The 22,428-nt window shown below is 59.4% G+C and overlaps 2 protein-coding genes across 5 annotated transcripts; one reads left to right on the top strand and one right to left on the bottom strand.

Annotated features, from left to right (window-relative positions):
* The first annotated feature begins 756 nt into the window (after nt 1-756).
* On the top strand, nt 757-6,780 carry NAB2 (NGFI-A binding protein 2). 3 transcript variants are annotated; one of them, XM_043889568.1, is made up of 7 exons: nt 763-1,042; nt 2,512-3,385; nt 3,828-3,961; nt 4,280-4,331; nt 4,425-4,557; nt 4,758-4,949; nt 5,925-6,780. In XM_043889568.1, the coding sequence occupies exons 1-7, from the start codon at nt 960-962 to the stop codon at nt 6,032-6,034; spliced, it is 1,578 nt and encodes a 525-aa protein (XP_043745503.1). In that variant the 5' UTR covers nt 763-959; the 3' UTR covers nt 6,035-6,780. The 3 variants fall into 3 exon arrangements, with proteins under 3 accessions (XP_043745513.1, XP_043745503.1, XP_043745522.1); XM_043889587.1 differs by having other exon boundaries at nt 764-1,042; nt 2,618-3,385; XM_043889578.1 differs by lacking the exon at nt 4,758-4,949 and having other exon boundaries at nt 757-1,042.
* On the bottom strand, nt 6,748-21,266 carry STAT6 (signal transducer and activator of transcription 6). 2 transcript variants are annotated; one of them, XM_043889548.1, is made up of 22 exons: nt 20,379-21,266; nt 17,350-17,486; nt 16,787-16,925; nt 16,445-16,528; nt 15,897-16,035; nt 15,709-15,761; nt 15,388-15,536; nt 14,714-14,845; nt 14,403-14,591; nt 13,979-14,066; nt 13,732-13,854; nt 12,958-13,050; nt 12,440-12,646; nt 11,156-11,250; nt 10,921-11,057; nt 10,454-10,600; nt 10,153-10,216; nt 9,937-10,047; nt 9,304-9,396; nt 8,445-8,510; nt 8,206-8,334; nt 6,748-8,119 (listed from the first exon to the last, which is right to left on the bottom strand). In XM_043889548.1, exons 2-22 carry the CDS (start codon nt 17,463-17,465, stop codon nt 7,930-7,932), a joined length of 2,544 nt encoding a protein of 847 aa, XP_043745483.1. In that variant the 5' UTR covers nt 17,466-17,486; nt 20,379-21,266; the 3' UTR covers nt 6,748-7,929. The 2 variants fall into 2 exon arrangements, with proteins under 2 accessions (XP_043745483.1, XP_043745490.1); XM_043889555.1 differs by lacking the exon at nt 9,937-10,047 and having other exon boundaries at nt 20,379-21,264.
* Between the last annotated feature and the right edge of the window lie 1,162 nt (nt 21,267-22,428).

Here is a 22,428-nt window from a genome sequence, read left to right as displayed (position 1 = left end):
GCCGGGATGGAAGGGCGCCTGGGTTTCCGAGAACTGGCTCTTCAAACAGCTCCTTTAGGGGCTGGGAAAGAGCTTTTGGGGATGGAAGAGATTGCTGCGGAGCCCCACGCTCACAGACCTGCCTTAAGCGCACTCTCTATGGGAGTCAGACGCACGAAAGGAGACGCGCACCCCGAGTCTCCAACAACTTTTCCCGGCTCACTCCTAACGTTCACAAGCACAGCACCGCGAGGTTGGAGCGTGGGCAGCAGGCGTCCGCGGAGCTGTTCAGACGCGTGTGCCGTCCTTTGCGGTGCTCGCTGCCTTTGTGTACCTGTGCGTGGTTGTGAAACTCCGCTCTCCTCTCGGAGGGGAAGGGGGAGTGGGAGTAAGAATGTCGCCGGCTGGGCGCTCACGTGGGTACGTGGGCGCGGAGAAGGCCGGCTGCGCATCCGGCGTGGGCGGCACGGAGCGACCTCGCCCCGCCCGCTGGACCCCCAAGCCCGCCTTCCACAGCCCGGCCTCGGTCACCTCAGTCTCCGACTCGGCGCCCCGGGCTGAGTCCCCGCCCCCGCCTCCGTCTCCACGCTCCTCCCCTCCCCCCATCTCCGCCTCTCTCCGTCTCTCCGCCGCGGCGTCTCCCCGGCCCGGCGGAGAGGCCCGGGCGCCCGCCCCCCGCCCCCGGCCTCCGCCCCCGGCTCGGCCCACGCCCTCCGCCCGCCCGGCAGCCAGCGCTGCGCCGGGCCTCGCTCCCCGTGCGTCCTGCGGGGGCGGAGGCGCGGAGAGGCGGCGAGCGCAGCCGGGGAGGGGGGGCAGAGGCACAGACAGAGGCGCGGAGGCTCGGAGAGAGGAGACGTGGAGGGAGGGACGGAGCCCGGACAGCGGCGGACACGGCCTCGCGCGCGGGGAAGAGCGCAGCGCGCAGCAGGCGCTGAGCGCCGGGCTCTGAGAAGGGCACCCCCGGTGGTCTCCAGCCGTCCATGCACAGAGCTGCCTCCCCCACAGCCGAGCAGCCGCCGGGCGGAGGGGACAGCGCCCGCCGGACCCCGCAGCCCAGACTCAAGTTAGTGGGCAAAGGGAAGCGGTGGGGAGTGGAGATGGGTGGAGCTGGACTCGGGAGAGGGGTCCGGAGGGCGGAGGTCGAGGAGAGGACGGGGGGAAGCGGGACGGGGGTGGGGGGTGGAGACTGACGGAAAGGGGGTGCGTCTTCGAATTCGGGGGCCCAGGGGAGCAGACAGGGATCTGATGCAACTGGAAAGACTAGAGAAAGACTAGTACCTAATTCTCCATCGCCCGTTTATTTGGGGGGCATGCCCTGGCACGTGAGCCCCCTGCAAAGAATGTGGGGGCTCCCAGGCGGCAGGGGAAGCCCTGGGGCTCTAGCTGACAATAGTGCCGGCGGAGGGCCGCTCAGCTGGCTCAGCGCGTCATTGGTATCGAGCGCGCGGCTCCGGGATCCGGGATAAGCCGGCGCCTTTGAACCAGGAGAGCATCGGAGGAGCTTTGCAGAAGCGGGGCGAGCCTTAGGCGTCTGTTCATTTCTGTAGCTTTATTTACAGAGTGGGGAGGGGAGTTTCGATGTGCAACCCCTCCCTCGAGAGGCCTCCTTGAATCGCTCCCCCACAACACTTGAAGATGTGGGTGGAAAAATGAAGGAGAGAAGGGTAGGCGGGAGGCCCCCCCGGCGGTTTTCGCCCACAGACGCTACCACTGTGGGAGTGTGTGGGGGCGGACCGGGCCCCAGAGCAGAACAATTGAGGCACCCCTCCCCTCCCCCGTGCCTGAGCTGAAGGGATGGCCCTACCAATGGAGCAGGTGGGAAGGTCGCTGCTGGAAGAGGGACCAGCTGAGGGGCCCTGGCCAGTCTGGAAGGCAGAGGAGGTCCTGGGGAGGGAGAGCAAGAAGGTGCAGAGAATGCCTCAGCCGTGGGAAAAGCTGAGCATGGGTTGGAAGGGGAGCAGAGGGTGGTCTGCCTGGCTCACAGTGAGAACGGGCAGGGGAAGGGGCCACACCTCTCCGGCTCAGCCACGTGAGCAGGATGCCACCAGGGAACACAGCTGGCCAGCAGTGGCCCTAGTTCCCGCTGTAGGGAGGACAAGGGTCCTGTGTTCACCTGAGCGTGGACATTAACTTTGTATTGTTAAGACTGCTTAGGTGTGTAGGGTGGAAGGTGAGGATGGTGTTCTGGAAGAGAGGTTGGTCCAGCTAATCCAGGGGTGTACTGACTGGCCTCAGACTCATGGTCTCCTTGCCCCAGACCACAAAAGTAAACGCTGAGGATGGGGGAGCCTGGAGCCTTTGACTCCCACAAAGACCAGTCTGGCTTCTGGTCCTTCTAGCCAGTCTGGGATAGCACTGCCTCTGACCAGCGGCTGGTTCACCTAGTCTGTGCTCAAGTCTCTGCAGAGAGAGCATTCAACAGCGGGGAGGAGAAGCAGGCAGGAGAGAGAAGGCAGTTGTGAGGGTGGGTTGGTATCCAGCAGGGAACTTGCGCTGACTGCCCCCCCCCCACCCTGTGCGCCTCCTTCCCAGGCCCAGTTCCCGAGCCATGGCCCTGCCTCGGACCCTGGGGGAGCTGCAACTGTACCGGGTCTTGCAGCGCGCCAACCTCCTTTCCTACTACGAGACCTTCATCCAGCAGGGAGGGGACGACGTGCAGCAGCTGTGCGAGGCGGGGGAGGAGGAGTTCCTGGAGATCATGGCGCTCGTGGGCATGGCCACGAAGCCCCTCCACGTCCGACGCCTGCAGAAGGCTCTGAGAGAGTGGGCCACCAACCCAGGGCTTTTCAGCCAGCCCGTGCCTGCCGTGCCTGTCTCCAGCATCCCACTCTTCAAGATCTCTGAGACGGCCGGGACTCGGAAAGGGAGCATGAGCAATGGGCATGGTAGCCCAGGGGAAAAGGCGGGCAGTGCCCGCAGTTTTAGCCCCAAGAGCCCCCTTGAACTTGGAGAGAAGCTGTCACCATTGCCTGGGGGACCTGGGGCGGGGGACCCCCGGATCTGGCCAGGCCGGAGTACTCCAGAGTCTGATGTCGGAGCAGGAGGAGACGAGGAGGCTGGCTCACCCCCATTTTCCCCACCGGCAGGGGGAGGTGGCCCTGAGGGGACTGGGGCTGGGGGGCTGGCAGCAGCTGGGACTGGGGGTGGTCCGGATCGACTGGAGCCAGAGATGGTGCGCATGGTGGTGGAGAGCGTGGAGAGGATCTTCCGAAGCTTCCCAAGGGGGGATGCTGGGGAGGTGACTTCCCTGCTGAAGCTGAACAAGAAGCTGGCACGGAGCGTGGGCCACATCTTTGAGATGGACGATAATGACAGCCAGAAGGAGGAGGAGATCCGCAAATACAGCATCATCTATGGCCGCTTTGACTCCAAGCGGCGGGAGGGCAAGCAGCTCAGCCTGCACGAGGTGAGGACCCCAGCCTGCCAGGACTGCCCGGGACATCTAGAGCTTGACCCGCTTACCTCTGAGAGTCCTCACATTTGCCGAGTCTGTTTCATTGCCCCGTGACCAGGACCCAAAGTCCTGATCCCCTCCTCCACCAAGCCCAGCTGCTGCTGTGCCTCCCTGCTCCACTGAGGGGGGTGCAGAGACACAGGCAAAAGAGCCCAGCTGTCCAGTTCCATGCCAGCCAGGACCCCACAGCATTGGAGGAGGCCCCTGGCATTCATAGGAAGCTCTGGGTGCTGCCCTCTGTCTTCCTCCCCCAGGAAATTCCTGGTAGTGTCAGACACCCAACCAAGCACCTGATGGGTGGTCTCATTTGTCTGATGGAGAATGGAAGGGAGGAGGTCTGGGCAAGGTAGTGAGTGAATCAGGATTCTGACTGCTCTGGTGGTCCTCTTCACAGCTGACCATCAATGAGGCTGCTGCCCAGTTCTGCATGAGGGACAACACCCTCTTACTGAGGAGGGTGGAACTCTTCTCCCTGTCCCGCCAAGTGGCCCGAGAGAGCACCTACCTATCGTCCTTGAAGGGTTCCAGGTGAGACCCCCTTCTCTAGGTTCTTCCTCGATCAGATTCCTGTGCCTAGGAGCTGGGTCACATCCTGTCTTCCCATTCAGGGTGCCTCTCGTCCTGCCTCCCACCCGCCTTGCTTTGACCAAGCCCACTTGTCTGAGGTCTGGCCCCTCCTCCCATCCATCTCAGGCCCCCCTCCGCCCCAGCAGCAATGGCGCCTGAGCTGGGCACACCTGCTTCGCTAGCCTCTTTCCAGATTCTGGAAACGATGCATTTTAGGTTCTGCGTCTGCCACGTGTCCCTCCCCTGCCTCACTGTCCTTGTTCCTCTCCATCTTCGCAGGCTCCACCCTGAAGAACTGGGAGGTCCCCCCGTGAAGAAACTGAAACAAGAGGTGGGTTTTCCAGGGCAGACGTCGGGGGTTAGGGCAGCCGTCCCCCACCCACACCCTTGCCAAACCTCATTTCCTTATTTGGGGCATCCACAGGTTGGAGAACAAAGTCACTCTGAAATCCAGCAGCCTCCTCCCGGCCCTGAATCCTATGCTCCCCCATTCCGCCCCAGCCTGGAGGAGGACAGCGCCAGCCTGTCTGGGGAGAGCCTGGATGGGCACTTGCAGGGTGAGTGTGCATCACAACCCTTCTTACCGTGGGGACAGAGGGCCCGGGAGGAGGGCACCAGGAGGCAACTGCCTGGAGCGGGGTTGGGAGGCCTGGCCGGATGGGGGCCAGTGGACCTGGGCCTGTGGGTCTGGCTGTGTGGCTGAGGGTGGGGGCTCCGTCGCTGTGGCCCCTTACCTGACCCGTGCCCATGCCCGCAGCTGTGGGGTCATGTCCAAGGCTGACGCCGCCCCCTGCTGACCTGCCGCTGGCATTGCCAGCCCACGGGCTGTGGAGCCGCCACATCCTGCAGCAGACCCTGATGGATGAGGGGCTGCGGCTAGCCCGCCTCGTCTCCCACGACCGCGTGGGCCGCCTCAGCCCCTGTGTGCCTGCGAAGCCAGCTCTGGCAGGTGAGGCAGCCAGCAGTGCTGTCCCCAAGCACCCGACTCCCCAGGCCCCGCTCGGCGATCCTGGTGTCCTGGGGCCAGCCGGCAGGAGAAGGGCAGGACGGTGGGGCTCCAGCCAGCCAGGCCTCGGGTTGAGGAGGGGGGACTTTGCGGGGCTGTTCCCGGTAGGGAGAGTCCACCCCCTAATCTGTGGGGGGAGCTAGGGGAGCAGGGAGACAGAAGGGGGGACAAAGGGGCGCAGGAAGAGGAGAGCCACGAGGAACGGAAGCCTGGCTGGAAGTTGTGCCAGTGCAAGCGGGTGGAGCAGGCGAGGCGCTGGAGTGGGGTTGCCAGCTTGGAACTGGAGGAGCCCAAAGGGGAAGGGGGATGCTCCGTGTGTGGACGGAGAGGGGGGCAGGCAAGTAGGCCGGCGGAGAGGGCCGGGCATCGCTGGGCTGAGAGTGACGCAGCAGGCAAAGCCACCAACCCTAGCTTGGTATTTTTAAACTGTGCGTGGGTGGGAAGTGGGTGTGGGGACTGAAAGGGGGGCTCTTGGAGGAGGAGCTGGGAGGCTGACTTCCTGTGTTCCCCCTGTTTTGGCTTCTAAGAAACTTGGGGGGCCTGGCGAGGTGGGGGGGGGGTCCTGGGAGGAGGCCAGGGAAGAGTGGGGGTGGCAGAGCCTGGGAAGGGGGGGAGGGGGAGAGGTCAGAGCCAAGCCGCCCCCACAGCTCCCGACAGAACCAGAAATTCCAGCAGAACGGAGGCGGGAGAGACACAGAAAGAGACACACACACAGAGAGACAGCGAGCTACACACAGCCAGAAAGAGGAGGGGGCGCACACGCTGGGGGATGCAGCCCGGCCCCCCGGACAGGAAGTGGGCCGGAGTCAGTACTCCAAGCTCGTCCCCGCAGCCTTCTCTGCCCCCGCCTCTCTGCTCGGGCCCCTCTGTGTGCAGCGTCCACCCCACAGCCGCCTGACCTGGTCCTTCTCCCTGCAGAGTTCGAAGAGGGGCTTCTGGACCGATGCCCGGCCCCAGGCCCGCATCCTGCGCTGGTGGAAGGCCGGAGGAACAGCGTGAAAGTGGAGGCGGAGGCCAGCCGGCAGTGAGGGGCGGACTGGCGTCCTCAGACCGCAGGCTTCTGGCTCATGCAGACCCTCCACTCTCACCCTGCCTTCCCATCACGACCCTGGATCCTCCCCCTGCCCTTCTCCTGCCTCCCCCCGCCCCCCCGCCCCATGGGCATAGGACTATGGGGCTTCAAGCAATAACGAGCAGGGGCCTGGCCAGAGGACAGAGGGAGGGAGCACGGTGCCCCCTCCCCCTTGCCTAGAGCAAGGAGGCGAGAACTCTGCCCCCAGGGCACTTGGGGTCCCCCTTCCCCTACACAGCACACTCCCATTCTCTCTAGTTTGAACCAGTGACACGAGCAGTTGGACTCAGTTTGGACATGGGGGACAGGGGGACTTCTCTGGGAGGGTCCAGCAGCTAAAAATAGAAACATTTCCCCCCAGATCTGGGGGCCTTGGAACACCGGACGTGCTCCTCCCCCTCTGCCCCCCCATTTTTGTGCTTCTAGTCTGTTTCTTTAATTTAACAAGTGCTGCAGTTTGCCCCCCGGCCCCCATCTCCCCCCCCAAGCCCTCGGCGTTCTCTCCTTCTTGCCCTGTCTAGGGGGTGTGGGGTCCCCTTCCCCGGCCCCCTCGGGAGGCCTGGGTGGACTCAGGGTCCTCCCTCAGCTGGGGGCTGGGCGGCAGCACCTGTCTGAGCAGTTAGAGCGTCTTTCTTTTCAGATCGTGTACAGTAGATTATTTATTTTGTTATTTTGAAATAAAATTTATTTTATGGCTTAGGATCTCTGACCCCCAAGATGGAGAAAGGGTGCATGGGGTGGGAAAGTGGAGGGAAGCTGGTGGTGGGTGGGGGAAATAGGAAAGAAGCAGCAGGTGGGGCCCCCAGTACATCAAGGGGACCACACACCTGAGTCTGGGCCCCAATTTCACACTCTGCCTCCGGGCAGGACTGGGGGTGGTAACCCACCAAAGCCACAGCCTAATAGGCAGATGTCGCAGCCACATAGACCCGCGTGGGCACAGTCACGCCCAGAAGTGAGTACATTTGGGTTAGCATACGTCCGAGAGGCCAGCATGCTCGCCGGGGCCTCGTGTGCGGTATCTCATACTTGCTGACTTCTGTTGTCACACAGGCACAGTCAGAGAGGTCAGTGTTCTACGTAGCCGTACAACTAACGTGTGACATCCACATGTTAACATGTCCCAAGTGCACACGCTTTCACCTGGCCGTACACGGACTCGGCCCTTGCACTTCTGCACAATCTCACACACGTATCCTGAAGCCTCAGGCTGACTCACAAGAATCTGGAGCTGGTTGGGACTTTTTTTTTTTTTTTTTTTTAATCTGGGCAAAAGCCACATCTGTAACCAAATGTACAGACCCCACCCCACCTCCCTCCCAGGGTCTCCTGAACTGCTTCCCATCTCTCCAGGGCCGGGACCCAAGCCCATAGCGCCATCCTCGGTCTGTGGAGCAGATGTGTGCATGTGTGCATTTCCACCTGTGAGTGCTGAGCCCCGGCTTGGGGCAGGTGGAGAAATCCCCCCCTTGCCCGCACCTGTGCTCTTGTCCAGCCCTCTTCCTGCCGAGCGCCATCTTCCAAGGAGAGCGTGTGTGTGCATGTGTGTGTGTGCGTGTGCGCGCGCTCATGCGCTGCCTGTGCAGGCATGTTGGGGTGTGTCTCACTTGGAACCTGAATTTCCCTTCCACTCTCTGGAAGGGAGAGGGCAGGGGTGTGTGGGAAGGGAAGGAGTAGGTATGTTCCACCCAGTGTACCTTCTCCTGGCAAAGTCTTCTCCTGAGTAGGGAGTGGGTGGGGAGAGGAGGCCACAGCTCCCTCTCTGCTGCTGGGCAGCAGCGGGGGCAGGTGCCCAGAGCAGGCCCGTGGGGGCAGGGGAGTGGGCTCTCTGGGCTCCGCCTCCAGCTGGGGTCACCAGCTGGGGTTAGCCCTTAGGTCCAGGTGGGACATGGAGATCCCAGACTGCCCGTAGGGGGAGGGCTGCAGGAGGGGCTGGGCTCCCAAGGACCCTCCCCCGGACTCCCCTTGTCCCTCCAAGAGAAGCTTGGTTAGGTCCTGTTCCGTGGGAGGCAACAAGGGCGGGAACATGTCTTCACGGACCCTGCAGGGAGGAAGTGGAGCAGCAGTGGGATGGGCATGGTACCCACACCTCACCCCCCCAGCCTCCCCCCGCAGGCTGACACTCACCAGGTGCCTTGAGGGAACCCCCCCACCGGCTGGCTCAGGCAGCTGTCCTCTGCCATGGTCACGTCTGAGCAGAGCAAGGGCTCGGGGCTGGACACAGCGTGATCCTGCGGCGGGCACGGCAGCAAGCCCCTGCCAGCCCCGGAGAAGTAAATGAGGTGGTGCTGGGGGTCAGGCTGGGGTTGAGGCTGGGAATGAATGAGGAGCTTGAGCTCAGAATGGGGGCGGGGGTGGTCACTCACTGCGGATGAGGTTGGTCAAAGGGCAGGCTCATCTGGCTCAGGTTGGGAGGCATCGGCAGGTGAGGTCTGGAAGCAGGAAGGGGAGGGCACAATCAAAGGAGAGCTGGACCAGGGCACTGTTGCAAAGTCAAGCCCATCAAGTACGGAAACTATTTCCAGTTCCTCATCCTGATGGCATTGCCTTGGGCAAGTCATTTCTACCTGTGAGTTTGGTCCTCTTCTCTGTATAAATGTTATTCTATGCACTGGGGACTGGAGCGGGGGACAGAGGAAGGATAGATTAGCTAATTTCTGCTGTTTCTTTGGACTCTGAACTCTGCTGGTTCTAAGATCCCACCTCTACCTCAGCTCCTATGGGGGGAAGATGTCCTGCCTTGACTGAGAGTGAACACCTGAGTGCTACCTGGAGAACAGAAATGTCTGCCACTTCCAGGCCAGAAAGATAAACCTATACAAATCAAGGTAACAGAAAAATGACAGTAGATTTCAGAGGCAGGAGAGAGAATACTAACACTTGCATAGCTCTTACTAGGAGCTGGGTTCTATGTTTAGCTTTATACATACTACTAACTCAAATTAACCTTCACAATAATCCTGTGAAGTAGGTATTATCATCATTATTCCATTTTACAGACGAGGCATCAGAGTTAAGTTACTTGCCCGAAGTCAGCAAGTGGTGGAGCTGGAATTTGAACCTGGATCTTAACTATTAACACCTCCATGGAGTGGACGGAAGAGACACGGGGGCTGGATTTTTGCCACACCTTCCTCACTGAAGAGCCTCTCTTCACAAATACAAGTGCCCATCCCCACTGCAGGGGGTGACCCAACCCCATTCCCCAGAGGTGGCCCCACTTACTCCTGGAAGGCTGGCAACATATTGACTGATTCTTCCCGGGGGAGGGCTGGATATGAGGGGATGGAGTGAGAGCGTGGTGGGTACACTTGGGGCCTAGGGAAAGAAAGCAGACTCTTGAGGCCAGCCCTTCTCCTGGATACTCCCAACCCCCTACCCAGGAATCTCGGGGCTTCCCTGGGGGCTCAACGGTAAAGAATCCGCCTGCCAATGCAGGAGACATGGGTTTGATCCCTGTTGCAGGAAGGTCCCACATGCCGTGGAGCAGCTAAACCTGAGCCCCACAACTACTGAGCCTGAGCTCTAAAGCCCAGGAGCCGCAACTGCTGAAGCCTATCAGCCCCAGAGCCCACGCTCTGCAACAAGAGAAGTCACTGCAATGAGAAGCCTGTGCACCACAACTAGAGAGTAGCCCCCACTCGCCTCAACTAGAGAAAAAGCCTGCACAGCAAGGAAGACCCAGCAGAGCCAAAAATAAAATAGGTTTTTAAAATTCTATTTTTAAAAGAAAGTTGGGGGATCCCTTTCAAGCAAAGGAAATTCCCCACTTCAACCCCCAGTGCCAACTCTCCCCATGCCCATGCTGAATGCCTGCTGGCACAGACCACTCCCAGTTCTCTCTCTCAAGCTTCTTACACCATATCTGGGCAGAGCTGCAGGTTCATGGAGGAGTCAGGGGCCATTCCAAGATCGTAAGAAGGCACCATGGTAGGCATTTGGGGCTCTGGGGTGGGAAGTGGTTGGTCCCTGGAGGAGGGGAGGAGGCATGTGTGACTGACCAGGGGATGATGCCACACCTCCTGCTTACAAGTAAGTGTCAGCCCCGCCCTCCGTCCACACCAGCACACTCACCTTTCCACAGTCATCTTGATTGTAGCTGGGACATAACCCCTGCCATCCTTACCCATCTGCTCAGCTGTTGTGGGGAGGAAAGGACAGCCATGGAATGCTTCCGGGTTAGGGAGGGAGGGAGCTGGAGAAGGTGAGCATGGATGATGGGCAGGGTCCAGAAGCAGGGAAATGATAATGGGGGAAGAAGTCAGGGATGATGGGGTGATGATGACACCCCACAGCAGGTGGGGTGGGAGCAGCCAGGAGCAGGGAGGAGGTGGACCGCAGGAGTCAGAGCTGCCAGCCCCGGCTCACAGCTCACGTTTGTAGTGGCTCCGAAAAGCCTCATCCTTGGGTTTCTTGGGGTAGAGGTTTTTGAGCTGAGCGAGGTCCCGGATTCGGTCCCCAAGTGAGCGAATGGACAGGTCTTTGGCAGAGAACGGCTGGATGTTCTCTATCTGTGGGGAGCCTGCATAAGGAATGACGCCATGAGTCCCCTCCATCCAGACTTGCTTCCCCTTCCCCAACCTACCCCCATGGTTGGACTCATTCTTAATCTACCAAGGAAAGGAGAGGAGGAGCTGGTGTGAGGCTCCCACCAGTCCCCATTCCCACCAAACTCCAAGTGAGAGGGAAGAAGTTTAGGCCACAGAAGAAAGAAGAGAAGTTGAACCTAAGGAATAACTTCCTGAAGATCAGGGTTGGCATCAAAGAAGGCCAGGACCTTTCTCAGAAGAAGCCCCTGAGGGTACAGTCATAGAGGCAGAGGAGTGGCTGGGGTGACCTCACCATCCTGGCCGCGGATGACGTGGGCAATGGTGATGCCCCCAATCTCTGAGTCACTGAACCGAAGGAGGAAGGTTCCATCAGGCTCGTTGAGGAGAAGGCTCGTGACGTACTGTTTGCTGATGAAGCCAATGATCAGCCTGCCAGGATGAACGAGAGGATGTGGGTGGGGGTGTGGAGGGTGTGGAGCAGGATCTGGAGGCCCAGATCCTCAGGTCACCTGGGAGCAGGGACTCACCGGTCTGACCAGTAGCTCCGGAGACAGCGTTTGGTGAGATCCAGGACACCATCAAACCACTGCCAAAAGGTGAAGCCACGACCCAGCAGGATCTCCTGTGGGGAGAGGGGAGCCGGTGTGAGCACAGGCGGGCAGAGCGGGAGCCTGGCTGGGCCAGGCACTGGGCTGTGAGCACCGAGGCGGCAGAGTCACAGGCCTGGGGGACCACGCTGCGCCGGAGACCCCGTCAGCGACAATGGCCGGCACTTAAGCTGCCCGTGTGCCAGGCGTGAGTCCAGTCTCTTGCCATAAATTACTGCATCCGATCTTTACACGTCTATGGATGAAGATCCCATGAGTATCCCATCTTACAGATGAAGAAATGAAAGCCTAGAAAGATCAAATAACTTGCTTCTTACACAACCAGTGAGAAGCAGGGCTGGGATTTAGTCCAGGAAGTCTGGGCTGGGCCCCCTCATAACCACTGTGCTCCACCCCCTCCCGAATGAGGCCTGACGGAAGTGGTGTCCAGAGAAGGCAGCTTGCAGGATGTAAGTGTCCTGTTCCCTTTGCTAACACATCCTCTTGTCGTGTGGGCTTTTCTTTCTTCCTTTTTTAAAAAAGAGATCAGTACATAATAGCATTGACTCAGCTGGTCTTCAACCAAGACACCCAGACCTCCATTCTCCCCCGTTTTTGTAACAGATCCCGTCCTGAGCCACCTTATTTTGGGGGCAGTAAAATGTAGTAGCTAAGAGCAAGAGTCAGAAACATGGCCTCACTTGCTGGGAGGCCTTGGAGAAACTACTTAACGCCTCTGAGCCGGTTCATCCTCTATAAAATGGGTGTAATAGTGCCTACCTTAAAGAGCTTCTTGTGATGATTAAGTGAGATAGCATACATACAGTGCTCAAGTACAATCTGGCATATACTAAGCAGTCGACGCACGGTCGATGGTGTTACTGCGTTTGTCCCTGTGGGATTTTGTCCTGGTTTTTGCAATAAGAACTATTTTCCCAATGGGTCAAAGTCATTTCGAATCAAAGCTGTGTTTACACACAATCTGGGTGAGTCATGCAAATCACTAGCAAAAGGGAGGACAGAGGGCCCCCAGACAAAAACTAAGGGGATGCCAGAGAGCCAAGGGGTTTTCCTGCCTGGGCCAGAGCAGAGGTCCTCCTGATGAACGTGGCGGGGCACTGTGAAAATCCTAGAGGTCGGTCCCTGGGCAGAGGCTGGGGAGGCCCTGAGTGCCCCAGGGATGAAGAGCTTGGGGGCGGAAGATCCAAAGGGCAGGGGAATGACCTTGTTGAACTGTGACCAGGACACAGAGCGGTGCTGGAAGGCCTCCATACTGAGGCTGTTGTCATTGAAGATCTTCTGGGCCAGGAAGAGGAAGTGCTCTGGGAGCAACCCCCGGTTGGTCCCCACTTCAGCCATGAACTTGAGGTTCAGCGTTTCACACATCTTCTCCCAGGGCACCCGCTCAGCCACCACAAAGGGCACGCGGTCCTGGGAGGGGAGGGGAGAAGGGGCGGGAGCCTCAGGCTGACGTAGCCACTCCTCCTCAGGAGGGCCTGCATCCTCCCCCGGCCCCAGACTGTCCCTTCCCAGCTTGTCCCCCTGAGTCTGCTTTTCCAACAGCAGTCTAAGGTGCCACCACAGAATCGGTGTTAACACTGGCGCGAAAGGAGGTCATGACAGAAACAAGTCTATGAGGAGGACTTATGGCCACTCTCGTGTTCACACCAGCCACCCCACCAGCCTGCACCCAGCCCCCAGGTTACAGACCCTCCTCCCCCCAACTCCGGGCCTCGCCTCACCATCTCAGAGAAGGCATTGTCCCACAGGATGGTGGCTTTGGCGTTATTGTCTTGGTTGCCGTGGACGATGACCACCAGGGGCAGAGACAGGGCCTGAAGCAGGGGAGGAAAGGGAGCTCTTGGTACTGCGGGACAAGGGGGCCTCTGCAGAGGGCTGGCTCTGAGGGTGCCCGGAAGCTCCTGAACTCCCACCACACAGTTAAAAATTCGTGGTGTGTGATCGAGTGCTTTCTGAAGCTGAATTATGGCCTCCCTGCTGAGATGTGGTGAGGAGCCAGTGCTATGCAGCCAGACCTCCAGGTTTCAGATGCCAGCTCCAGCATTCAGGAGCTGTGTGACCCAGGCTGAGTGCTCAACCTCTGTGTCTGTGTTCTCATCTGCAAAACGAGGCTAGTAAGAGTACCTCCCTCGTAACGTTCACGGCGCAAACCCTGCGTGTGTGCGCATGCGTATGACTTAAAACAGTGCCGTTTTAAGCGCCCTGGTCTAAGAAAAGTGCTTCAATATCTTAGCCATTGGCATGGCTAAGGAAAATAGTTCTTCTTGCAAAAACTGGGACAGAATCCCACAGGGACATATGCGATAGCACGCACCATCGTTCCCCGGAGTGTGCACTTGAGTTCTCGTCCTCCCCACTCCCCTTGGAGCCCCAACATGCATGAACCCCAGACCCGCAGGGCGCAGGGCATCCATGAGGAGTGAGGATCCAGGCCTCGGGGTGTTGGCCGGGGCACCTGGGGCCCCTCCTTGGGCGGGGCTGGGGCCCAGGCTCACCTGGAGCTGGATGGGGAGTTTGTTGGGGCCGAGCGTGAGGCTGGTGGAGAAGAGCACAGCACACTTCTCCTCGGTGACAGATTCGGTGCCCTTCCGCTCACACCGCTTGATTTTCTTCAGAAGCTGGGGATGGGGCGAGGGCGAGGGGGGTGAGGGCAGAGACTGCTTCTCCTGGGCTCCGCACACCCTCTCGAGGACACTTGCCTGGCCTGAGGACCCCGCCCACTGCTCCCCAAAGGCCCCTCACCAGGTTCTTGAACAGCGCAGAGCAGCAGTTCCCAGGGATGCTGTTCTCCAGGGGCACGGTGTTGTTGATGATCTCCCCGGTGCTCTCTCTGCCAGGGCAAAAGTCAGAGAGGGGCTCGTCCCGACCGGCCCAGGAGCGGCAGGAGCTTGAGTCCACAGGTGAACGGCCTGGGCTATTGGTCCCTAATCTCCATCTCCCTACTTGGGTTCTTGAGGGAGAAGCCCCCATCTTAGCCAAATCAGGATGCTGCCACCCCTCTCCAGCGCTGGTGGGTCCCTGCCCTTCCTCTGGCTTGACTGTTACCCAGGGTCCCCATATCCCACAGCCCTCCCTCCCTGTCATCACCAGCCCCCTTCGCTGTGCCGGTCCCCCAGGCTCCTCTGGCCTCCATCACCCCCCCAGGCTCTCTCCAGCCCCGGCTTACGCTCCAGCTCCGGGCCCCTGGGGCATGCTCAGCTCCCTCGCCTGCTTCTCCGTGACCATGTCGGCCCTGACCAGCGGAGGCTTGGCTGGGGCCCCCAGGAACCGCAGGCCCAGCAGGAATCGAACCCCGGCCTGGAACTTGGTCTGAGTCTTCAGAACCTGGGGGGGCTGCTTTTCCACCAGGAAAGAGCTGGGAGGAGTGAGGAAGACACAAGGGAAGTGAACAGCCGGTCCCTCTGGGCGCCGCCCCCCCACAACTCTGACCCTCCTGCTTCCTTGGGGTCTGCTCTCCACCAGCAGGGAGGCTCATACCTGGTGACGAGTGTACGCAGGACTTCATCCAGTCGGCTAATCAGCGCTGCCCGGGTCTTGGGATCAAGCTCCCCACCAGCTGCCCCCACCTCCTGCTGCAGCTGGGAATAAATGTCCACCAGGCTCTCACACCTGGGGCCAGGACCATGGTCAGGGGCACAGTCTCCCAGCCTGCTCCCGGCCCAGAACGCCCCTCACCCCTCAGCCCAGGAAGAAAGCAGGGCAGTGTGTGTGGAGGGCTGGGGATGAGCAGTGGGCCCGACTGCAGGGCGCCGGGGCTGAAGGGGCTGTGGGACGCGGCTTGGCTCTGCGCAAGGGCCTGGAAGCTCCGTGGAAAGGAGCTGCCCCGTCCCCAGGGCGTCTGATACCCAGGTCCGAGGCCAGCACGCATGATGCTTTTGTGCATATTGAAAGATGCCCTGCCCAGTAAACCAGAAGGACTTCCCAGTCCTCTGGGTATGGAGCTCGAAGAGGAAAGTACAGGCTGGAGGAATGCCCCTGCCGGGTCAGCCTGGCGCACATGTGCAAGACATGGGGGGCTCTGCCGGAACTGGCTTCTCCGAGTCTTGGTCCACCCCGAGACCCTCTGGCCTGGTTACTCTCTCACACCTCCAGCAGGGAGAGCAGGTGTCCACCCCCAGCGCATCCCGCTTCCCTGTCAGCCCTGCCCCCACCTCTCTTGTAGTGGAGCCAGGCTCTCCTCAAAGGGCGCCCCATTCCCTGCCAGCTGCTGTTGCCGCTTCCATATCTGGATCCTCTTCAGCACCAGAGCCTGAGCGGCTTCCAGCTCACCAACAGTCTCCTGCAGCAGCGTGACCAGGGCCTGTGGGCAGGTGGGGCCTGAGCCGGAGCCACACGCTTCCTCTTTGCCCAGCTCTGGAGGGTAGGCCTCCCTTTCTCACCCCTCAGAGGTCTACTCACCATCCCTCCACAGATCTGAGACCCTCAAAGCCTGCACTTTGGGCTCAGTCTCCGCGTCTCAGCCCATTACTCACCTCACTTGGCCCAGCCCCGTTGGCAGGCGTTTCTATCAAGCTGTGCAGAGACACTGGGGGTAGGGCAAAAGTTGGGGTGAGGGCAGATTTGAGAGGTTCAATCAGGGCTGAGATCCAAGAGGGGGCGGCCCCCGCACACCCCCCGGAACCCCACCTTGGCCGCCCCCGCACACCCCCCGGAACCCCACCTTGGCCAGCCTCAGCACCAGGCTGCAGGGCCTCCCGGAGAAGGCGAGTCTCCCCGACCCGGTGCTGCACCCTCCGTAGGACTGTGTTAAACTTGAGTTCCTCCTGCTTCCAGTGGAAGGACATTGGCAGGTGGTGGAACTGCAAGGAGAGACAGGCGACAGGTGAGACACTCTGCCCATCCCTTTTCACTCAGCCTCCACTCCCTACAGGGGTGCCCACTCCCTTGCTCTGCAGACGATGGACCACTTCCCTTGTCTCGCTCCCTTCTCTTCCTTGACAGTTCTTCCTGACATTTTGGAATCTTCTGGAGATAACAGCTCTGTATCACTTGCCCTTTCCTCCCCAGGCCCCTCATTACCCTCAGACCCTTGCTGGAAGCTTCTCTGAGCTTAACTTGGGGCTCACTCTGACCCCAGGAACCTCCTCTGATCATCTTGGACCTAGAACACTGAGCTTTTCCTGAAGTTCAAATCCCTTCTAGTTTCTCATGGCTCAAGCTAAAGTTCCCGGGGGTTGAGTTGGGGTGGGAGGTGGGGTATCACAATACCTGCTCCATGACAGCTTTTTTTTCACCTTGAAGTATGTGTCGGCAAGTGGCCACCAGCTTCAGGGGGTCCCTCTGATATATGCTCTAGAAGTGAAGGGTGGTAGCTGGGGTTAGCCTCGCTCTCACCCATGTCATTCTCCGGCACCAACCCCCCCATTCACACAGGAACTCAGAGGCAGCACAATCATAGACTCCAGAAGTTTGCATGCATTTGCACGCTTTTAAAATCTAATTTGCCTGCTAGCTAACAGCTAACCAGAGGAATACCAACTTCCTTCCAGCACCCAGGGCTCACCTCGCCCTAGGCCCCACCCTGGCCCTGTGCCCCCCCGCTGCCCCCACCTCCCGAGTGCTGATATGTTGCAAGACGGGGCTCCCCTCCCCCTGCTCTCCGGCTGATGTCTGGAGGCTCTGGACAGTGGCAGAAAGTAGGGCGCTGGCCATGTTGCAGCAGAAGGTGTCTGAGCCGACAAGGAATTCCCTGCAGGAAGATCAGGATGAGGCCGCCTCAGGCCAGGGATTCCTGGACTCTAGTGCCTCCACCCCACAGCAAACAGCTCAGCAGATCCTTCCTCCTCTTTTCCTCCATCCAGGCCCGCCGCAGTCCTCGGCTGTGCACGCTGTTCCCCAATTTCCCAGCTGTGGTGGGTGGTGCCCTTGCCCCAGCTCTGACCTCCCTCCTCTTTGGCTGAGGTTCCTAAGGGGGTGGGGAACTCCAAGTGTCAACACGCCGTAGTCTGGTTGATACGGTACAGACTCCCGGCTAAATCTGGACCACTGCACGTGGAACAACGAGTCCCAAGTCTCAAAACGGGATGAAGAAAACCTAATGAGACGGAAGGTAGGTGGGTGGCGGGGGGGGGGGGGGGCCCGGGGGGGCTGATAAGGGGGCAGCCAGGACTCACCAGGGCTGGTTCTCCAGCCAGTCACCCAGGAGATGCCGCAGGTGTTGAGGAAAGTCGACATAGAGCCGCTGCAGTTTTTCTGGGGGCATTTTGGAGACCAGCCCCCACAGAGACATGATATGGGGTTTGGAGGGTGCCTGAAGAAAAAGAGGGCTTCCCTGGTAGTTCAGAAAGTAAAGAATCTGCCTGCAATGCAGGAGACCTGGGTTTGATCCCTGGGTCAGGAAGATCTCCTAGAGAAAGGAATGGCAAAGCCACCCTAGCATCCTTGCCTGAAGAATTCCATAGACAAAGGAGCTTGGCGGACTACAGTGCGCGGGGTTGTGAGATTCGGACATGACTGAGCGGCTGACACTAAGGCTGAAGAGAAAGGACAGGGTTACTTGAGGGCTGGCCTTTGGGGGCAGCCAAGGGTCTCCCATAGACAGCCCTTTTGGAGACCGTCAGCCCCATAGCTCTCAGCCGGACGATGTCCAGCCAAGACCCTCCCTGGCCAAGCCTGAGACAAGGTATTTTCTTCAGCAGCAAGCATGCGGGTGGGAAGAGCTGAGCTGCAGCCAGCTGGGGGAGGGGAGGGCAAGAGACAGGGCAGTGGGGAGGAAGGGAAAGCTCTCTGGGAGAAGGCAGAGAATGTGGGTTGAAGCTCTAGACCCGGCTCTGATTCTGCTGGCAGGAAACCTCCCCTCGGAACTTCCCTGGTGGCTAAGACTCCATGCTGCCAACGAAGGGAGCAAATCCCTGATCAGGGAACCAAGATCCCACATGACCTGTGGCATGGTCACAAGATTTTAAAAACAAACAAACAAAAAGAAACCTCCCCTCCGTAGACCTCAATCTTCTCATCTACAAAATATGAGGCTTGGGTAAAGTATGAACTTTCCAAATTTTTTAAAGAAGTAGACCGTTTTAGCCAGTTACGTAAAATTGGAATTTCTCTGTTGAAATCAAGTGTGGTAGACCTGGAATTCTACCACTTCTTGCTTCCCTCTCTCCACCTCTGGACCCCAAAGGTGTCCCTGGAGAAATCCCTCAAAATTCCAGGGTTCCATGAAACAATCTGAAAACTGCCTGGCTAGATGAGGAAGAAGAAGATGGTAGAGTAATAATAGCGATCATTCATTAAGCACTTACTATGTACGAGGGATTACACTGAGAACCTTACCTCACTAGAATCTTGCAACAATTTTTAAAATATAAAATTATCCCACCACAGGCAGAGAAACTGAGCTCAAGGAGGTTCTGCAACTTGCCAAGGCCGTTCTGCAAGCGATTTGAACCCAAGTGGGGATAAACCACCACTCTGTGCCCTTAGGATCCCTTCCGGATCCAGACCTCATAATCCCAAGAGAAGGGGGTCAGGGGAGGAGACCTGAACAAGGGGAGATGGAGCAAGAGGAAAAGTAGAGAGAACTCAGGAAGGAGAAAAAGTGAGGTTAATAAGCCTGCAGCCAAAAGCCTAGAAGAGGGGCGGGGAGCCTAGCGGATTACAAGGAAGAGAGGGAAAGAGGCAAGAGGCAAGGAGATGGGAGGATAGGGAGGAGGTGGTCGCCTCCCCATTTCTAGGTGGACTGCAGGGCAGAGTGGGTAAACCAGTGGTTCCCCAGGGGTCTCTCAGTTCATGTTTCTCAAAATGTCCCTCTTCCCAGAGATGACAGAAAGAATGGGGGTGGAAACTCCCTAGGTCTCCCTCAACCCAGTTAGCCCCAAGTTCTCCGGCAGCACCGTAGCTTCTCCCCTCTCCCAGGACTCCCAAAGGAACGGAGAACAGACAGGCCCCTTTTCTGGAGATCCGTGCTCCTCCCCCAGTTCCTATATCCCCCTGACCCCTTTTCTCCCAAAGGCAGAATCCTCCCCCTCCTGCTCAGGGCCCTCTCATAGACCTTTCTCTACACCCGCCTTGGGGTGGGGCATCTTTTGGTCTGTGTTTCAAACTCAAGGGAGGACTCCATTCCTCCTTCCCGCTTCCTCTCCTGTTTCTCAGGGTGCTCAGACCTTTGACCTCTGTCTCTACCCTACCGGGACGGAAGTGATCCCTAAGTCAGAGGCAGCCCCCCTTTCTCCATACCCCCTAGATTAGGAAGAGTGACCAGCTTCCTGGCATGGCCCTGCCTTCAGATCTCCCCCACTCCATCCTCAGACAGCGAGGGCCCAGACTTTCCCCCACTCCCACCCAATAACCAGGCTGGCTCAATCGGCCTGCCAGGCCAGGGGCATCTTCTGCTGTAAGCCCCCCTGAGCACCGCAGGGAGGGAGGAGCCACGGCCCGAGGGGGCGGGGCCCGCGTTCCCTTCCCCCTGGGGAAGGGAAGTCCAGGATCTTCACCAGCCCCGCTTCGGGGCCTGAACTGCACCTCAGCCCCCGACATTCCTGGGCCCTCTGACCGTGGGGCCGCAGGATCAGAAGTCAAAAGCGCCTCTCTGGGTAGCCCAGTGTGCGCGGCGGTGGGGGCGGGGAGGGGCGCGGGGAGGCGGAGCCAGTTAGGCACCGGGAGGGTTAACTCCGTGACGCCGCCGGGCCAAGCGTGGAGCAGTTTTGAGGGGGAAATTCCCCCTCCTCTGGGGCACCATGAGGTTCTACTTCTGGGACACGCTCACCCCCTGGCCACACCCTTGAAGAGGAACCTTTGTGGGGGGCCCGGAGAGGGGTCTGCGGAGGACCCACTGCCCGCTGCCATCAGCGCCCTAGACGGAGGGGCGGCCACTGCCCCCCAACCCGGAGCGCAGAGGGGCGCCTGCTCGCCCTCCTTCCCCTGCGTTAGCGCGTCCTGGCGGTGCGGGGGATGGGGCGTGTGGAAAAAGTGACCCACGCTGGGGAGGAGCAGGGCGACTGCTGGGCCCGTACCCACCCCAGATTCCTCTGATATTTCGAAACTGCCAAAACTCAGTAACACCAGCCACCAGCCCCAGCTGAAACAGTTTCCTGGGGACCATCCGTTCTGCCCAGGCAGGATCCTGAAGGGCACTCCCCTCCGCCCCCCGCGTTGAGAGTCAGAGGCCCCCCACCCTCCCTCCTTGGAGGCATCCCCTCACCTTGGCAACCCCTCTGTGGTCGGCTCCCTCTCTCAGCGGGCTCTGCCAGGCCCCATGAGTCTGTAGCTCTGTCCAGCGGGTTCAGGACTGGCCCTGCTAGCGCCCCTCCTCCACCACCACCACCAAAAAGAAGAGAAAAAAAAAAAAAAAAATACACACGCACACACACACACACACACACAATCCTCTCCCGTCCTCCCTCTTCAGAGTAAGCAGTGGCTGCCCCAGCCCGCTGTTTCCGGCTTCTCCGACTACCCAGGTCCCTCCCTGGAGCTCTGACGACAGAGAGAAGAGAAAGTGGGCTGGAGGAGGAAGAGGAAGAAAGTGGGGTGAGCATGTGTGCCTCTGGTATGGAGTAGGGGAGCCAGGACTGGTGCCAGGCTGGAGGAAGGGCTGATCCCCAGTTACCCTGTCCCCCATCGAAAACAATCCACTTTTCCCCAGAAAGTCACCGAATATCAAGCAGAGACGTGCCACCCCAAACTGCAGCCCCTATGCTCAAACTCTTGCAAGGGCCTGGGGTTTGGGCTCACTAGGGACTTGGGCTCCCCCCTCGCCCCCCGGGGGCGCCTCTGGAAAAAGAAATCCCTCTGGGCTCTGCGCTCCCTCCAGTGGAGGACCCTGAAAGCGGCTGGGGAGCTGGGACTCCTCGGCCCCCCTCCCTGCTGGGTGGGGAACGCCTTAGAGGTCTCGTGACCCGCTGATGGGAGGGAGTGGGGGAGGGGACCGCCAAGCTCACAATCCTGTAGGCCTCCAGGGGTGCCTGGGACTGAAAATCCTTTCTGCCACCTCCTCATGGGGTACTTCTCCGGACACCCAGGTAGGAGCTGGCGGCAAGCTGGAGTTGCTGCCTGTAGGTTCCCAAGGGACAAGTTTGAATACGAATCTGCTGTGCAACCTTGGCAAAGTTCCTATCTGTTTCTGGGGTAAACACTGAGACACACCCAGAAATAAACGTGCATGTACACAACTTCCCCAGCCAGAAGGACACTCCCTCTCACGCACACACAGGCTGACACACACGCGCGGGCAGGCTCACAGACGCGTCAGGACTCAGAGCCACATGCAGTCACACGGACACACACTCACACACACACGGCTTGCTCAGCTTCTGAGTCATCGCTGTCACCAGTGGACGGTTTTGAAGCTTTGGCTGGAGGAGGAGCTGGAGGAGGCCAAGGGGGCTTCAAGCCCCCAAGCCTGAGCGACGGGTGTGGGGAAAGGGTGGTCTCAGGAGTGGTGGAAGGTGGGAGGCGGTTTCTACTCCCCTTCTCTCTCCCCCAACAGGGCTGGGCTCAGGGGCCAAAGCCAGGCTTATGCTGCCCCCTGGCGTCGGAACTGATCCCCAGAACCTGGCTCCTCCCCCTCCCATCCACGTGGATGGGCAAGTGTGTGCAGGTCCCAGTGCCCAGCCAGGCAGAGGGTAGGAATTAAGAACTTGGGCCCTGGAGACAGGCTGCACGGGTTCAGATCCTGCCAGCAGTCTAGCTGCACAGCTCTGGGCTGTTTACTATTAGTGCTTCAGCTTTGTCGTCTGTAAAATGGAGCAAATAATAGCCTTAACTTACAAAGTTGTGAGTGAAATGCAATAATAGATGTGAATGATGCCTGCTACACAGTAAACGTCAGACACTCTTTTATTGTCCCAGAACTAGCCAGGCAGGAGCGAGACAGAAGAGCCTCTATCTGACATAGGGTCCCCAGATTTGAGGGTAATATTAATGCCACAAAGGCAGAGGCTGTTGGAGGTGTGTGTTTATATATTTATTGTGTCTGTAAGGCAGCCAGTTGGAGAGGAGGGAGAGCTGGGGCGGAGACGGCAGGCGGGGACCCTGTCCCTGGGTGTATACAGCCGGCAGTGCTGCGATCAATCGCAGTGCGTGCACAAAGGCGCTCATGACACATGCATTCTGTGTGCGCTCAGGGCACCCACTCTGCCTGCTGACATCCAGAGACAGTGACTAAACTCAGGCCTTGCCACCTAAGGGTCTCCGGAGGGCCATGTCCCCCAGAACTTTGGCAAGAGAAGCGGAGGCATGAACTTGGGTCT

This window comes from Cervus elaphus, chromosome 3 (genome assembly GCF_910594005.1).
Source record: "Cervus elaphus chromosome 3, mCerEla1.1, whole genome shotgun sequence".
Lineage (NCBI taxonomy): Eukaryota > Metazoa > Chordata > Mammalia > Artiodactyla > Cervidae > Cervus > Cervus elaphus.
The sequence above is the reverse complement of the archived record's forward strand: the minus strand, read 5'-3'. Positions and strand labels throughout refer to the sequence as shown.

Coding starts and splice junctions, on each gene's coding strand:
- NAB2 (XM_043889568.1), top strand. CDS start 960: ATGCACAGAGCTGCCTCCCCCACAGCCGAGCAGCCGCCGGGCGGAGGG. Junction 1,043..2,511: donor ACCCCGCAGCCCAGACTCAA/GTTAGTGGGCAA, acceptor CCTCCTTCCCAG/GCCCAGTTCCCGAGCCATGG. Junction 3,386..3,827: donor AGCAGCTCAGCCTGCACGAG/GTGAGGACCCCA, acceptor TCCTCTTCACAG/CTGACCATCAATGAGGCTGC.
- STAT6 (XM_043889548.1), bottom strand. CDS start 17,465: ATGTCTCTGTGGGGGCTGGTCTCCAAAATGCCCCCAGAAAAACTGCAG. Junction 10,601..10,920: donor CGTCATCCGCGGCCAGGATG/GTGAGGTCACCC, acceptor TTCCTTATGCAG/GCTCCCCACAGATAGAGAAC. Junction 10,217..10,453: donor TTTTCGGAGCCACTACAAAC/GTGAGCTGTGAG, acceptor TCCCCACAACAG/CTGAGCAGATGGGTAAGGAT.